Raw genomic sequence first — 17,754 nt, 5'->3', positions numbered from 1 at the left:
GTGAGTGGGTGGGTGAGTGAGTGGGTGCGTGCACGAGTGTGTGGATGGGTGGGTGAGTTTGTGAGCGAGTGGGTGTGAGCGCGAGCGTAAATGTGTGTTCACGCGTGAATGTGTGTAGCTACGTGTGTGGCTACGTGTGTGTGGGTCTGTAAATGTGGGAATCTGTGTGTACATGGGGAGCGGTGGCACAATGGTTAGGGCGAGGAACCCGGCGACCTGAGTTCGATTCCCGCTGCACAGCCAACATCGGTGACGAAAATCGGATGCGGTCCTGGGTCTCCCCTACGTCGACTCGTGAACACCGACCCCATCGTGCGCCGTGCCGGCCTTGATGGGCGCTCGCTAACAGCACTCGCCCCATCATTCCGTTAAAAGGCTACACGGGGGAACCTTTGACTTTGTGTGTGCGAGTGCGCGAAGCAGCGGTTCCCGCACTCGCAATTCAGTGCAATATGAACCTGGCCTGGGCCTCCCGTAGATCAACTCAACTGAACATGTTTTCCTGTTACGGTGTGAAGCATTGGCACTGGGGAGTCAAAGGCGGCCGAGGTGTGGTGCCGACCACACCACCCCAGAATGAGCCGTGCTAGTCTTAATGGGTGCTCTCTAAACGGCACTTTTCCCCTACAAATCCGTGTGGCTACACGTGGGATCTTTGTGTTTTTTTTTGTCTCTGTACATTATGTGAAGGTGTCTGCTCGGGGTGATTGGCGCGAGAAACCCAAGACGAGTCCGGGTCAGGGCTGGGTTGGGGCCAGGGTGAGGGTTGGGCCTGGAGCCATGGGGGAGGTCATTGTTGAGGTCAGGGTTTTGGGTCGGGGTTAGGGTTGTGGCGGGGTCATGGTTAGGTCTAGAACCAAGCTTGAGGTCAGAGTTGAGGTCAGGGTTAGGGTTGTGGTCAAGGGTCAGGGTTGGGTCTAGAACCAAGCTTGAGGTCAGAGTTGAGGTCAGGGTTAGGGTTGTGGCCGGGGTCATGGTTAGGTCTAGAACCAAGCTTGAGGTCAGGGCTGAGGTCAGGGTTGGGGTTGTGGTCAAGGGTCATGGTTAGGTCTAGAACCAAGCTTGAGGTCAGGGTTGGGGTCAGGGTTGGGGTTGTGGTCAAGGGTTGGGTCTAGAACCAAACTTGAGGCCAGAGTTGAGGTCAGGGTTGGGGTTGTGGCCGGGGTCATGGTTAGGTCTAGAACCAAGCTTGAGGTCAGGGTTGGGTCTAGAACCAAGCTTGAGGTCAGGGTTGAGGTCAGGGTGGAGGTCAGGGTTGGGGTTGTGGCCGGGGTCATGGTTAGGTCTAGAACCAAGCTTGAGGTCAGGGTTGAGGTCAGGGTTGGGGTTGTGGTCAAGGGTCATGGTTAGGTCTAGAACCAAGCTTGAGGTCAGAGTTGAGGTCAGAGTTGAGGTCAGGGTTGGGGTTGTGGCCGGGGTTAGGTTTGGGGCTGGAGTTTGCAGTGTTACGTCCTGTGGCTCTAGGATTATTGACAGGATTGGTTCGGTTGGAGCGGTGGTGCAGTGGTTACTGCACTCAACACGTTTATATTCGTTTCATTAAAGTGGCCAATCCCGCTTCTTCATACCACATGAAGAAGGGTGATCGTCCGAAACGTCTCCTGTTATATTTGTCCACTAATGTCACGCACGCACGCACGGCATTGTTGACGAGCGCGCGGAGTCGGATTGTGTTCGTCTCAACTCGACTGATTTGGTTTGACTCGACCAAGAAAAATGACAGTTCTCCGCAGAAGGTCCTAATCACGGGTGGAATGGAACGTCGGACATCTTGCCAACAACTCCCGGAGGGCGCCCGGCAGAGCTGAGAGACACCTCGAAATATCGCAGCCACCGAGGAAATCACAGAGTACATATTTTTTTATTATTCTTTCTTCGCATAAATCCCATCGGTTCAATTGGAGTAAAACTCTGAAAGTGGTTTTAACCATTCAGTATGTATCATAGGTAATTGTATGGAATACTGTATCATCAGCACCTCTCACTCGAAGAGGGTGATGTTGATGGTGGTGATGTTAATCGTGATGTTGTGACCCCACCTCTACAGACATTCCAATGCAAGATGCACTTAGCCTCGCACCGCCATCACCACCACCATCACAACCAACATCAAAATTAACAACCCCCGTTGGCCACTAATTGGCGCGGGGACGTCACCACAGCGCCTGTGCCAGGCTATGTGCACTTTGAGGCCAGCACGTGAAGTGTCAAAGTCTTGGGTTGACTGCCCGAGATGGCTGGCGAGACGCACCACCTGTGCTCCCCACTGTGCCAACTCACAAAGACAAGGATCCCCCGTATAGCCTTTAACGTGGGCGGGCAAGTAGCATCTACTACGAAAGCCGGATTGAGGGGGTGGGTGGCCAGCACCACACCCGGCCGCCTTTGTCTCTCCAGTGCCCACAATACACTGACACGCCCACTGGCACACGGCAGGAGGGAGGGGTTTGATGGGGGCTGCTCACGGAACGTTGGTATCCGCGTCTCGGAACGTGCGAGCGAGTCCCGGGGACGGACGAGGGCGGACGAGATGGGAGAGAGGGGTCATCACCGCCATACACGCGACCACGGGGAGAGAGACGCAGACCCCAAATATACAGCAGCAGCAGCAGGCGTCAGGGTCGGGATCGAACCCACGACCTCCTGCATACCAGGCGCGGTAGTTAAAATCTCATAGCCACCGTGATGATAGAGACACGCTAACTCCAAATATACTGCAAGCGTCAGGGTCGGGATCGAACCCACGACCTCCTGCATACCAGGCGCGGTAGTTAACATCTCATAGCCACCGTGATGATAGAGACACGCTAACTCCAAATATACTGCAAGCGTCAGGGTCGGGATCGAACCCACGACCTCCTGCATACCAGGCGAGGTAGTCAACATCTCATAGCCACCGTGATGATGATGATAGAGACACGCCAACTCCAAATATACTGCGTCTGGGTCGGGATCGAACCCACGACCTCCTGCACACCAGGCGAGGTACTCAACATCTCATAGCCACCGGGGAGTGGGATATCCGCTCGTCTTGATTGGTTGAGGTACAAATACAAAATAAACAACTCTGGAAATCAACAACAACAACAACAACCCTGAAACGATAACGAACGCCCGTTACTGCACGCGCGGCACCGCGGGCAAACTCGCCCCGACGGCAACTTCGGGCGTCCGCGAGAAAGAGCTTCGTAGCTTATCGGATTTCTCCGGGATGAATAAAAGATTCCGATTCTGAGCGTGACCCCGAGGGAACGGAGCAGGGGGGGGGGGGAGCGGGCTCGGCGCGTCGCCTGGGAAACGTCCTCGGGTGGTAGTGGTTCGTAGCACGGTGCGCTAACCGCGGCGCCACCGCTCTCCACCAACACAACGGCAGCGGCAGCAGCGGCAGCCGCCGTTCGCCACTAAGTGCCGGCGACGTCATCACGGCGCCTGTGCCAGGCTAGGTGCTGGCAGGAGGTCGCGGAACAGACCCAGCAGGTGCCACGGCTTGACCGACGGAGATGTCCCACACAAAGACAAAGATCCCCCCTGTAGCCTTCACCAGACTGTTGGGGCAAGTGCTGTTAGTGAGAACCGATGAAGACTGGCACGACCCACGAGGGGGTGGGTGGTCAGCACCACGCCCGGCCGCCTTTGTCTCCCCAGTGGCGATGTTTACTACACACCGCACGAGGTACTCATTTGAGGCTGAGTCGACCTAGGGGAGGTCCAGGACCGGTTCAGATATTCGCCACTGTTACTGGCCCTGAGCGGGAATCGAACCCGGGTGGCCAGGGTTCGTAGCGCTAACTGCTACGCCACCGCTCCACACGCACACTCTAACACGCACAGTCAATCACACACGCTAACACTCACTAACAAAGACCCCCATATAGCCTTAACAGACTGTAGGCGCAACACACTAACACACACTCACTCACACTAACACACACTCACTCTCACACACTCAGCGTGTTCAGTGTAGTTAACCGCCACACTCCAAACTCTCACACAGTCACACACGGTCACGCTCACACACACGGTCACACACACGCTCACACTCACACACACGCTCACACACAGTCACACATACACTCACACGCGCTCACACACACGCTCACGCACACACTCGCATACATGCTCACATGCTCACATACACGCTCACATACACGCTGACACGCTCACATACACGCTCACATACATGCTGACACGCTCACATACACGCTCACATACACGCTGACACGCTCACACACACGCACGCTCACATACACGCTCACACACACGCTCACATACACGCTCACACACACGCTCACGTACACGCTCACATACACGCTCACACACACGCTCACATACACGCTCACACACACGCTCACATACACGCTGACACGCTCACATATAAGCTCACACACACGCTCACATACACGCCCACACACACGCCCACAAACACGCCCACACGCTCACAAACACGCCCACACACACGCTGACACGCCCACACGCTCACACACGCCCACACACGCACTGCGACCTGAATATACGACGACGTATCCCGAACTTTTGCTGAAAATCACGGGGGGGGGGGAGGGGGGGGTAGGGGTACGGAGAATTTGGTCAAGTAATAATTTGCATAACAACAACAACAAAAACTAACCCCGGAGTGCAAAACACAAAGCTCCCCTTGTTCCTAAAGGTTGCAGGCGCGGCCCTGCAAGTGCCCGCTCACCGCACTGCTGGTGGGAGGGAGCGAGGGAGCGAGGGCCCTCCGGAGAGAGAGGCCGCTCCGCCGGGGCGCGCCGCGTACTGGCCGACCGTTGACATTCGTGCCAAAGAGCTTCGTAGCTCATCAGATTCTTCCAGTCTGAATAAACATTCCGATTCTTCCACGCCGGCTCAGACCGCTCAGAAGAAGGGGGTGGGGGGGGGGGTGGGGGGCACCCGCACTTAACCCCGCCGCCACCACAAGTGGCGAACCCGCGCCGGTCATGCCCAGGGTCACGACCTCTCGCGGCCGCCCTCCCCGGGGGGGGTCACGACCTCTCGCCGCCCTCCCCGGGGGGGTCACGACCTCTCGCGGCCGCCCTCCCCGGGGGGGTCACGACCTCTCGCCGCCCTCCGCCGGTTCCGCGGCGGCGATCCCTCGCCGCGGCCCCTCCCCTCCTCCCCCCCCCCTCCCCCCGCCACCACCCCTCCTCCTCCTCCCCCCCCCGTCCGGAGGGGCGCGGTGTCGGGCGCGGCGTCGATGAGGTGCCGCGGGTAGAGGAGGTCGAGCAGGAAGAGGAGCACCACGTCGAGGAGCGCCATGAAGCCGAAGACGAGGCCGGCGAAGGGGCCGCACCGCGCCAGCAGCCGCTCCACTCGCTCGCCCAGGGGCAGCGCCGCGTCGCGTGCCGCGGCGTCGTACACCTGGCGGGGAGCGGGAGGTCAGGGGTCAGGGGTCAGGGGGAGGCGCAGCACGGTGCGCCGTTCGCATCAACACCGCCGAAACACGAAGATCACCCGCCACCGCGTGGACCGTAACGGAGCGTTGGGGCGAGCGCCGTTGGGGCGAGCGGCAGGGCCCGCGAAGGCCGGCACGGCGCGCGAGGAGGCGGGTGGCCAGCCCCACGCCCGGCCGGCTTTTTGTCCCCCCAGTGGCGATGTTTACTGCGCGCCGCGCCAGGGGAGAGCCCAAGATCGGTTCGGACAATCGTCACCGGTTTTGACCGTGAGCGGGAATCGAAATCGGGTTGCCGGGTTTCGTAGCGCAGCTGTTAAGGAATAACCTGCTCCACCGCCGCTCCACCGCATCGACACCACCACCTCCACCACCTCCACCACCACCGTCGTCGCCACCTCACCTTCTCAGTGCGACGCGCCACGTCGCGCCAGTCGTAGAGCCGCGCCACGCGCTCGTGCGTGGTGGCCGGGTGCGGCACGGCGCCGCGACGCACCCGCTCCACCGCCTGCTCCACGCCCAGCGCCAGCGCCCGCACGCTCGGCTCGCAGAGCACCATCAGGTCCTCCGGCATCACCTCCGGAATCCCCCCGACACGCGTGCTCACCACCTGGGCACGGGGGGGGGGGGGGCGGCACCGGGTCACGTGGGGTCACACGGACAGGGGCGGCACCGGGTCACGTGGGGTCACACGGACAGGGGCGGCACCGGGTCACGTGGGGTCACACGGACAGGGGCGGCACCGGGTCACGTGGGGTCACACGGACAGGGGCGGCACCGGGTCACGTGGGGTCACACGGACAGGGGCGGCACCGGGTCACGTGGGGTCACACGGACAGGGGCGGCACCGGGTCACGTGGGGTCACATGGACAGGGGTGGCACCGGGTCACGTGGGGTCACACGGACAGGGGCGGCACCGGGTCACGTGGGGTCACACGGACAGGGGCGGCCCGGTAACCCTGGGATGAGGTCCCGACGACAAACCCGAAACTCGGGTTTGTCCGCGGCTCAGTTAGTTCGAGGGTGAGAGTTGAGGGTGAGTTTAGTGAGCGGTGACTGTGAGGGTGTGAGTGTGCGAGTGAGCAGTGAGTGTGAGGGTGTGAGTGTGCGTGTGAGCGGTGAGTGTGCGGTGAGTGTGAGGGTGTGAGTGTACGTGTGAGCGGTGAGTGTGAGGGTGTGACTGTACGTGTGAGCGGTGAGTGTGAGGGTGTGAGTGTGCGTGTGAGCGGTTAGCATGCGTGTGAGCGGTGAGTGTGAGGGTGTGTGTGTGCGTGTGAGCGGTTAGCGTGCGTGTGAGTGGTGAGTGTGAGGGTGTGTGTGTGCATGTGAGCGGTGAGTGTGAGGGTGTGAGTGTGAACGGTGAGTGTATGTGTGAGCGGTGAGTGTGCGTGTGAGCGGTGAGTGTGAGCGGTGAGTGTGAGGGTGTGAGTGTGTGTGTGAGGGTGTGAGTGTGCGTGTGAGCGGTGAGTGTGAGGGTGTGAGTGTGCGCGTGAGCGGTGAGCGTGCGAGCGACGGTGTGCGTGTGAGGGTGTGAGTGTGCGTGTGAGCGGTGAGTGTGAGGGTGTGTGTGTGCGTGTGAGCGGTGAGCGTGCGAGCGACGGTGTGAGTGTGAGCGGTGAGTGTGCGTGTGAGCGGTGAGTGTGAGGGTGTGAGTGTGCGTGTGAGCGGTGAGCGTGCGAGCGACGGTGTGAGTGTGCGTGTGAGGGACGAGCACAAATATTTCTGAGCGACCGTACGCAAGTGGGAGTGTTTGTTTGGCGAGCGGCGAGCGGCGAGCGGCGAGCGGCGAGCCCCACCTGCAGGCCACAGCTGGCGGCCTCCACGATGGCCATGCAGAAGGCCTCCGTGAGCGAGGGGTTCAGGAAGATGTCTCCCTGCACCATGACATCACGCACCTGCCCGTGCTTCAGCGCACCCAGCAGCTGCACCCTGCAGCAGCACGGGGGTGGAAGTCCACGTGAAAAAGAGCTTTATAGCTCGTCGGATACCTCCAGTGGAAACAAAGATTCAGATTCTTAAGTACAATGTGCAACTCTTGTAACTCGAAGAAAACTAAACGAGACTATTTTTAAAACCATTCATTAACTTTCTGCCTGCCAGGGTAAGGCCCACTGAGCTATAGAGCTCAGTGGGTGTACGTGTATGGGTGGGGAGCGGCAGGAAGTACAATGATTCAACTCTGATCACTCCGATTAATCTATATAAGGGAAATTTGTGAATATGTGTGTCTGTTCAAAATGTTTAACATACTTCCCAACATGCAACAAACTTTAAATTTGGCATGTGGGTAGCTTCCATAGTGCACACAATGTAAAATGTATAAAAATAGACTTTTATATTTTGGGGGGGGGGGGGGGATAATGGATATAATCTATTGCACAGCAAGTGAGCGGTGACATCACATCTGTGATGGATTAAACTATGAATTTTCGTCTCAACTCAAACTAAACTATTGTTTTAACTTAGCAGGTAAGGTCCACTTCTGATATACGTATGGATGGGGGGCGACATCTAGCTTTATAGCTCATCGGATTCCTCCAGTATAAATAGAGATGCTGATTCTGAAGTAAAATGTGCAACTCTGATCAATCTAAAACAGAAATTATTTCACCAGGTAAGGCCCCACTACGCAGCTCTTTGTCAGAAGCGACCTGGCCATCACAAATGGTGAGCGAGTGAGTAGGTGTTGGGTAGGTGAGTGAGTGAGTAGGTGAGTGGGTAGGTGAGTGAGTGGGTAGGTGAGTGAGTGGGTAGGTGAGTGAGTGGGTAGGTGAGTGAGTGGGTAGGTGAGTTCCAGGCTGGCGGACCACTGAGTAGGTGAGTGGGTGAGTGAATAGGTGAGCGAGTGAGCAGGTGAGTGAGTGGGTAGGTGATTTCTAGGCTGATGGACAGCTGAGCAGGTGAGTGGGTGGGTGAGCGAGTGAGTAGGTGAGTGGGTAGGTGAGTGAGTGGGTAGGTGATTTCTAGGCTGACGGACCGCTGAGTAGGTGAGTGGGTGGGAGAGCGAGTGAGTAGGTGAGTGGGTAGGTGAGTTCCAGGCTCACGGACCGCTGAGTAGGTGAGTGGGTGGGTGAGTGAATAGGTGAGCGAGTGAGTGGGTAGGCGAGTTCTAGGCCGATGGACCACAGACCGCAGAGCTGCGAGGTTCAAATCTCAGATGGTCACCACGAGCTGGAGCGCTTAGCGCTGCCCTACGAACCCGGCGACCCGAGTTCGACTCCCGCTCACGCCCACCACCAACACCGGTGACGATTATCCGAATCGGACCCTGTGCCTCCCCTAGGTCGACTCAGCCAATAACGAAGACCCGGTGCGGTGTGTAGGAAACGAAAACCAAACCGGGGTGACAAAGGGACGCGGCCGGGCACGGCGCTGCCCGCCACCAACCGCCCCTCATGCACCGTGCCGGCCTTCACTGCTGCTGCTGCTGCTGCTGCCCGCTAACAACAGCGCTCGCCCCAACAGTCCGTTAAGGCTACCACGGGGAGGGTGGGCCGTCTTTGTCTCTGCGCGAGCCGGTTGCCTGTCGTGGAGGCGGTAGTGCTCCCGCAGCTCCTCCAGCACGAGCCGCTTGGGGCCCTCTCCGCCCACCAGGAAGTGGAGGTCCGGGTGGAGCGCCGTCAATTCCGGGATGATGCCGGCCAGCAGATCGATCCCTGCCGCGCAAGAGACAAACGGCGTCCCCGACCCGCGTGGCCTTCCACGGACCGCCGGGGCAAGCGCTGCTCACCAGCGGCCAGCGCCACGCAGGCCCGCCCGCCTCTGTCTCCCCCGAGTGGCGATGTTTACACACCGCACCGGGAGCTCGTTTGAGGCCGAGTCGACCTAGGGGAGGTCCAAGACCGGTTCAGATCGCCGTCACCGGTGTTGGCCGTGAGAGGGAATTGAACCGCTGCACTACCGCTCCCTGCACAAGGACAAAGGTCCCCCGTATAGCCTTTAACAGACTGTGGGGGCAAGTGCTGCTAGTGAGCGGCACTTATGTGCCACACCCGGCCGCCTTTGTCTCCCCCGGTTCTGCACCAGGTACTACTTTTTTAAGCCTGAGTGGACCTAGGGGAGGCCCAGAACCGGTCCATATATTTGCCACGTGTACAATAAAAATAGATTAAAAAAAAACACAACTCATCATCAATTGACGGAAAACTTCTTAAAATAAAAAAAAACTCCACGCAGCAGCGGCGGCGGCGGCGGCGGCAGCAGGACCCTTCGCAAAGAATTCCCACGACTCGAATCAACGTCACTGATTTTCATTCATGAACCAGCGGACACCTCCCAACTCTCCGAACGTTTCCTCTCGGCCAAATCCCAACGTCCCTTCCCCCCACCCCCCACCCACCTTTGCGGTAAACCAATCGGCTGACCACCACCACGGTGATGCGTCCGGGCCTGCGGCTGCCCACGGTGCCCGGCCCCCGTCCACCGGCGGCCGCCCTCCTGGGCCACTCGGGCGGGCGGAACCTCGTGGTGTCGACGGCGTTGGGCACCACGGAGACGCGGTGTGGCGCCAGGCCCGCCCGCAGCGCCGTGTTCTCGCGGCCCGTGTGCGACACGCAGACGGCACGTGTCACGTCGCACAGCGACACGCACAGCAGCTTGTTGGTGAGCACCGAGCTCGCGTCGGCGAAGCCGAAGAGCGAGTGGTCGGTGAAGACGGTGCGGAGGCCCATGGCCTTGGCGTGGAAGAGGGCGTCGTGCGCCAGGCACGAGAAGGCCGAGTGGGCGTGCACCAGCGTGACACGCTCGCGCACGAACACGCAGCGCAGCAGCGGCAGGCTCAGGTAGATGGCGGGAGGGGTGGCCTCGTTGTAGAACGGCCGCAGGGGCAGGTAGTACACCTGTGGGTTCAGCCGGGGAGGTGGGGGGAGGCAGGTGATAGGCGGGGGAGGTGCGCGGGGAGAGCGATGCACGGGGGAGACGATACGCGGTGGGGGGGGGGATACGCGGGGGAGATACGCGGGGATGCGTGGGGAGATGATACGTGGGGAGATGATACGCGGGAGATGAAATGTGGGGGATATACGCGGGGGAGATACGCGGGGATGCGTGGGGAGATGATACGCGGGGAGATGATACGTGGGGAGATGATACGCGGGGGAGATACGTGGGGGAGATACGCGGGGGAGATACGCGGGGATGCGTGGGGAGATACGTGGGGATGCGTGGGGAGATGATACGGGGGGAGATGATACGTGGGGAGATGATACGTGGGGGAGATACGTGGGGGAGATACGCGGGGGAGATACGTGGGGATGCGTGGGGAGATGATACGCGGGGAGATGATACGTGGGGAGATGATACGTGGGGGAGATACGCGGGGGAGATACGTGGGGATGCGTGGGGAGATGATACGTGGGGAGATGATACGTGGGGAGATGATACGTGGGGAGATGATACGTGGGGGCGTCGAGAAGGAGCTGTTACCGCGCACACACTGCGAGGCAGTGACCCCCACTCAGCCCTCCTCAGCCCTTGTACAGGCGGAGCAGCCTTCACTTGCGGCGCACGACACGGCTGACAAAAAGAGTGATTCACATGGCCGTGAGCATGCGGCCGTCTGGAACGCTCTTCCCTTCCGAGATTAGGAAGCCACTGGAGCTGCGCAACTTTTAAATCATCATCATCATCTAGACGGACAAACTCATTTCTTCAGGACCGCTTGTCGTTGTGCTTAGTTTGCTGCCCTGCCAAACCCCCGCGCCTCCGATTGGCCCGGCCGGCCACGCAAGGTGTTGAGGAACGAATGACGGCGATGGAGGGGCACGCTGGGATCACGGGAGGGGGCTACGTCGGGAGGGATGGGAAGCGGTGGAGGGGGCGGCGAGAGGGACGAGCGGCGGCCAACGGAGAAGCCAGCCGGGCAGGCCATGAATCCGGGACGTGACGATCCACCTTGAGGCCGCCAGTGAGCAGGCGCACGCCGGTGCGATCCCCGTAGGCGTGCGTGACCACGGTGACGCTGTGGCCACGCTGCAGGAGGCACTGAGCCAGCTGGTACACGTGGGTCTCCACGCCACCCATGTTGGGGTAGAAGAAGTCGGACACCATGCACACGCGGTGACGCGGCCGCACGCCCCATTCCCCCGCCGGATCCTCCTCCCGCCGCTGCTCCATCTCCGCCGGATCCGTCCCTCGCTCCATCTCCGCCGGATCCGTCCCGCGCTCCATCTCCTCCGGATCCGTCCCTCGCTCCATCTCCTCCGGCTCCTTCCCTCGCTCCATCTCCACCGGATCCGTCCCTCGCTCCATCTCCACCGGATCCGTCCCTCGCTCCATCTCCTCAGGCTCCGACCCTCTCTCTATCTCCGTCGGATCAGGCTCGGTGTCTCCTTCCCCCGGCCCGTATAGCCGAGAGCGCTCGGCTACCGGACGCACAAAAGGAACGCAACGGCGTCTTAACCCTCACACCGCTGTCAGTTACAATGTCACACTGTCAGTTACACTGTCAGTTACACTGTCAGTTACACTGTCACACTGTCAATTACACTGTCACACTGTCAGTTACACTGTCAGTTACACAGTCACACTGTCAGTTACACTGTCACACTGTCAGTTACACTGTCACACTGTCACACTGTCAGTTACACTGTCACACTGTCAATTACACTGTCACACTGTCAGTTACACTGTCACACTGTCAGTTACACTGTCACACTGTCAGTTACACAGTCACACTGTCAGTTACACTGTCACACTGTCAGTTACACTGTCACACTGTCACACTGTCAATTACACTGTCACACTGTCAGTTACACTGTCACACTGTCAGTTACACTGTCACACTGTCAGTTACACAGTCACACTGTCAGTTACACTGTCACACTGTCAGTTACACTGTCACACTGTCAGTTACACTGTCACACTGTTTGTTACACTGTCACACTGTCAGTTACACAGTCACACTGTCAGTTACACTGTCACACTGTCAGTTACACTGTCACACTGTCAGTTACACTGTCACACTGTCAGTTACACTGTCACACTGTCAGTTAAACTGTCACACTGTCACACTGTCAGTTACACTGTCACACTGTCATACTGTCAGTTACACTGTCACACTGTCAGTTACACTGTCACACTGTCAGTTACACTGTCACACTGTCACACTGTCAGTTACACTGTCACACTGTCATTTACACTGTCACACTGTCAGTTACACTGTCACACTGTCACACTGTCAGTTACACTGTCACACTGTCAGTTACACTGTCACACTGTCAGTTACACTGTCACACTGTCAGTTACAATGTCACACTGTCAGTTACAATGTCACACTGTCAGTTACACTGTCACACTGTCAGTTACAATGTCACACTGTCAGTTACACTGTCACACTGTCAGTTACACTGTCATACTGTCAGTTACACTGTCACACTGTCAGTTACACTGTCACACAGTCACACTGTCAATTACACTGTCACACTGTCAGTTACACTGTCACACTGTCAGTTACACTGTCACACTGTCAGTTACACTGTCACACTGTTTGTTACACTGTCACACTGTCAGTTACACTGTCACACTGTCAGTTACACTGTCACACTGTCAGTTACACTGTCACACTGTCGCACTGTCAGTCACACTGTCACACTGTCAGTTACACTGTCACACTGTCATTTACACTGTCACACTGTCAGTTACACTGTCACACTGTCACACTGTCAGTTACACTGTCACACTGTCAGTTACACTGTCACACTGTCAGTTACACTGTCACACTGTCACACTGTCAGTTACAATGTCACACTGTCAGTTACAATGTCACACTGTCAGTTACACTGTCACACTGTCAGTTACAATGTCACACTGTCAGTTACACTGTCATACTGTCAGTTACACTGTCACACTGTCAGTTACACTGTCATACTGTCAGTTACACTGTCACACTGTCAGTTACACTGTCACACAGTCACACTGTCAATTACACTGTCACACTGTCAGTTACACTGTCACACTGTCAGTTACACTGTCACACTGTCAGTTACACTGTCACACTGTTTGTTACACTGTCACACTGTCAGTTACACTGTCACACTGTCAGTTACACTGTCACACTGTCAGTTACACTGTCACACTGTCGCACTGTCAGTCACACTGTCACACTGTCAGTTACACTGTCACACTTTTAGTCACACTGTAAGTTACACTGTCACACTGTTAGTCACACTGTAAGTTACACTGTCACACTGTCACACTGTTAGTCACACTGTAAGTTACACTGTCACACTGTTAGTCACACTGTCACACTGTCAAGTCACACTGTCACACTGTCAGTCACACTGTCACACTGTCGCACTGTCAGTCACACTGTCACACTGTCAGTTACACTGTCACACTGTCACACTGTTAGTCACACTGTAAGTTACACTGTCACACTGTTAGTCACACTGTCACACTGTCAAGTCACACTGTCACACTGTCGCACTGTCAGTCACACTGTCACACTGTCAGTTACACTGTCACACTGTCACACTGTTAGTCACACTGTAAGTTACACTGTCACACTGTCAGTCACACTGTTAGTTCCACTCGTACTGGGGAACTGACCACCACCACCTGTGACTATTCTCTGAACCGGTCCTGGGCCTCCCCCTAGGTCGACTCGGCCTCAAATGAGTACCCGGCGCGGTGATCAGCAAACATCGCTAGCACTGGGGGGAGACAAAGACGGCCGGGCGTGGTGCTGCCCGCCCACCGCCACCCACGTGTCGCGTGCTCGCGAACACCACTCACCCCTCACCAGCACCACTCACCCCTCACCACCACCACTCACCCCTCACCACCACCACTCACCCCTCACCAGCACCACTCACCAGCACCACTCACCCCTCACCAGCACCACTCACCTCTCACCAGCACCACTCACCAGCACCACTCACCACTCATCCCTCACCAGCACCACTCACCCCTCACCAGCAACACTCACCCCTCACCAGCACCACTCACCACCACCACTCACCAGCACCACTCACTCCTCACCAGCACCACTCACTCCTCACCAGCACCACTCACCCCTCACCAGCACCACTCACCCCTCACCAGCACCACTCACCAGCACCACTCACTCCTCACCAGCACCACTCACTCCTCACCAGCAACACTCACCCCTCACCAGCACCACTCACCAGCACCACTCACTCCTCACCAGCACCACTCACCAGCACCACTCACCAGCACCACTCACACCTCACCAGCACCACTCACACCTCACCAGCACCACTCACCCCTCACCAGCACCACTCACCCCTCACCAGCACCACTCACCAGCACCACTCACCCCTCACCAGCACCACTCACCAGCACCACTCACCAGCACCACTCACACCTCACCAGCACCACTCACACCTCACCAGCACCACTCACCCCTCACCAGCACCACTCACCCCTCACCAGCACCACTCACCCCTCACCAGCACCACTCACCCCTCACCAGCACCACTCACCCCTCACCAGCACCACTCACCAGCACCACTCACCCCTCACCAGCACCACTCACTCCTCACCACTCACCCCTCACCAGCACCACTCACCACTCACCCCTCACCAGCACCACTCACCACTCACACCTCACCAGCACCACTCACACCTCACCAGCACCACTCACCCCTCACCAGCACCACTCACTCCTCACCAGCGCCACTCACCCCTCACCAGCACCACTCACCCCTCACCAGCACCACTCACCCCTCACCAGCGCCACTCACCCCTCACCAGCGCCACTCACCCCTCACCAGCACCACTCACTCCTCACCAGCACCACTCACCCCTCACAGGCACCACTCACCCCTCACCAGCACCACTCACCCCTCACCACTCACCCCTCACCAGCACCACTCACCCCTCACCAGCACCACTCACCAGCACCACTCACCCCTCACCAGCACCAATCACCAGCACCACTCACCAGCACCACTCACCCCTCACCAGCACCACTCACCACTCACACCTCACCAGCACCACTCACACCTCACCAGCACCACTCACCCCTCACCAGCACCACTCACCCCTCACCACCACCACTCACCCCTCACCAGCACCACTCACCCCTCACCAGCACCACTCACTCCTCACCACTCACCCCTCACCAGCACCACTCACCACTCACCAGCACCACTCACCCCTCACCAGCACCACTCACCACTCACCCCTCACCAGCACCACTCACCCCTCACCACTCACCCCTCACCAGCACCACTCACCAGCACCACTCACCAGTACCACTCCCTCCTCACCAGCACCACTCACCCCTCACCACTCACCCCTCACCACTCACCCCTCACCAGCACCACTCACCCCTCACCACTCACCCCTCACCAGCACCACTCACCAGCACCACTCCCTCCTCACCAGCACCACTCACCCCTCACCACTCACCCCTCACCAGCACCACTCACCAGCACCACTCACCAGCACCACTCCCTCCTCACCAGCACCACTCACCCCTCACCACTCACCCCTCACCAGCACCGCCTCGCGCGCCCCGAGTCCACAGTGAGCCGTCGGCTCAACCACTCACACGGGGGGGGGGAGGGGCTTCGTCGGAGACGCCCCCGAGACGTTGATGGAGAGGGAGGTTGCGCAACGTATTCTTGGTTCTTTCGGTAAAGTTACGTAAATAGAAAAATAAAATAGAGATATTGTATTTTTATTTAATCATTTTTATTTTATTTAAATTCTTTTGTTTTCTATTTATATTAATTCCTGCAGTCACGAAAATTTAAAGTCAAAATTTAAGGAGGCAACGCTTTTGGTAGGGGATGAAACGTGATCGGAGGGGTCTTCCGCGTTCATGCGTGCGACGCGGAAACGCGTTTCGCGTTTTAGTCCCTCGCGACTCGCCGTAAGCGTGACGTCACGAGAACACTCCACCCCTCCTCCCCTCTCCTCCCCCCCGTCTCTCGCTTAGCCCGTACCAAGATGGCGAGTGGAGTCGCGAGGCGGCCGCCATCTTTGCATGGGTTGCGGAGGAATCCGGTGAGCTGTAAAGCTCTTTTTGCACTGATGTCCAGTAAAGGGGGGGGGGGGGGGGGGGTTAGAACGCTACAACAAACAATACAAAAACACGATCTAAGTATAGGAAAGGTAAACATACAAATAAACTAGTTTTTTTTTTTTTTTAAATCAGCATTTATTAATACTGGAGGCATCGAATGAGCTATAAAGCTATTTGTGTTGAATATGGGCGGGTGAGAACGTGACAACAACCAGCAATACGAAACACACGATGGGAGTGCAATGTCTAGGAAAGGTAAACAGATACACAAATGCAACTAAACTATTTGTCTTAGCAGGTAAAGTAGTCCACTGAGCTTTCACTTCAATTTTTTAGAAGCGAGCTGGCCAGCGAAGTAGCTTATCATGTAGTGTACAGGGCGCTCCAGATGTCTTGTGACCCCCCCAATTAATTGATCCGTAACATTTGTTTATTCGCTCTACAACGTTCGTTTATGTTTTAAATAAACCTTAAATGTCTATTTAAGTTTTAGATAATTAAATGTGTGCCACGCGACATCTGGACCACCCTGTAGAGTTATACTCAACGCATAACTTACAGGTACATAATCATTATACTACGATACAAGTTTTAATCTTGATTTGAAGCTTTCGTGACTGCAGGAATCCATACTCTTTGGTTATTTCGGTAAAGCCACGTGGGTAGAAAAATAAAACAAAATAAAAATAATATATTACTAATATATTTTATTTAATAATATATATTAAATAATGTCTTGTTTTTATTTTGCTTTATTTTATTTAATAACATATAATAAATAATATCTTATTTTTATTTTGCTTTATTTTACTAACCTGCGTGACTTTACCGAAAGATACAATTCTTTGCGGGCTGGCTTCTGGCTAGCTCGCGCGCAAATGCCCGACAATGACGTCACGCGCGCGACTGCGTAACTCGCGCTCTCCTGCGCGATGACGTCACCGCGTGCGCCTGCGTTACCTTCGCGAAGACGTCACCGCGTGCTTCTGCGTTACCTTAGCGATGACGTCACCGCGCGCGTCTCTGTTACCCGCGCTCTCCTGCGCGATGACGTCACCGTGCGCATCCTGCGCGATGACGCCACTTGCCTGCCACAGCGTCGAGCCGGCTCCGTTCGTGCCCACGTGACTAACGAGGAGAGCGTTTAGGGGGAGAGAGAGAGAGAGACAAGGGAGATGGTGAGGGGGGGAGACTGGGTGAGGAGTGACGAGGGTGGGGATAACAATGGGAGTGGGGGGGGGAGTTTTTTTGTTTGTAATTAGAATTGAAGGTGGAGGGGGTCACCAGCCCCTCGCACCACCACGCCCCTTTATCACCGTTGGCTGTTGCCATGGCAACGAAGGCAACAGC

General features: G+C 57.0%; 1 protein-coding gene across 5 annotated transcripts; it reads right to left on the bottom strand.

Annotated features, from left to right (window-relative positions):
- Positions 1-1,842: 1,842 nt before the first annotated feature.
- On the bottom strand, positions 1,843-16,417 carry PIGA (phosphatidylinositol glycan anchor biosynthesis class A). Of its 5 annotated transcripts, XM_076052824.1 has the most exons (8): positions 16,325-16,417; positions 11,304-11,773; positions 9,751-10,249; positions 8,935-9,067; positions 7,208-7,340; positions 5,814-6,020; positions 5,042-5,379; positions 1,843-4,975 (listed from the first exon to the last, which is right to left on the bottom strand). In XM_076052824.1, exons 1-8 carry the CDS (start codon positions 16,365-16,367, stop codon positions 4,969-4,971), a joined length of 1,830 nt encoding a protein of 609 aa, XP_075908939.1. In that variant the 5' UTR covers positions 16,368-16,417; the 3' UTR covers positions 1,843-4,968. The 5 variants fall into 5 exon arrangements, with proteins under 5 accessions (XP_075908939.1, XP_032832101.2, XP_075908940.1 ...); XM_032976210.2 differs by having other exon boundaries at positions 1,843-5,379; XM_076052825.1 differs by lacking the exon at positions 16,325-16,417 and adding an exon at positions 15,866-16,273 and having other exon boundaries at positions 1,843-5,379.
- Positions 16,418-17,754: the final 1,337 nt, after the last annotated feature.

The sequence above is a fragment of the Petromyzon marinus genome, chromosome 58, assembly GCF_048934315.1.
Source record: "Petromyzon marinus isolate PM22_M1 ecotype Great Lakes invasive population chromosome 58, UKy_Petmar_22M1.pri1.0, whole genome shotgun sequence".
Classification (NCBI taxonomy): Eukaryota; Metazoa; Chordata; class Hyperoartia; order Petromyzontiformes; family Petromyzontidae; genus Petromyzon; species Petromyzon marinus.
This window is presented reverse-complemented; position numbering and strand designations above follow the sequence as displayed.

Bases quoted from the DNA above. Each gene is read 5' to 3' on its own strand.
- PIGA (XM_032976210.2), bottom strand. From the start codon at position 16,367: ATGCAAAGATGGCGGCCGCCTCGCGACTCCACTCGCCATCTTG. The intron at 11,774-16,324 runs GTACGGGCTAAG...TGCGTCCGGTAG, and splicing joins CGACTCCACTCGCCATCTTG to CCGAGCGCTCTCGGCTATAC. The intron at 9,068-9,750 runs GTGGGTGGGGGG...CTTGCGCGGCAG, and splicing joins CCGATTGGTTTACCGCAAAG to GGATCGATCTGCTGGCCGGC.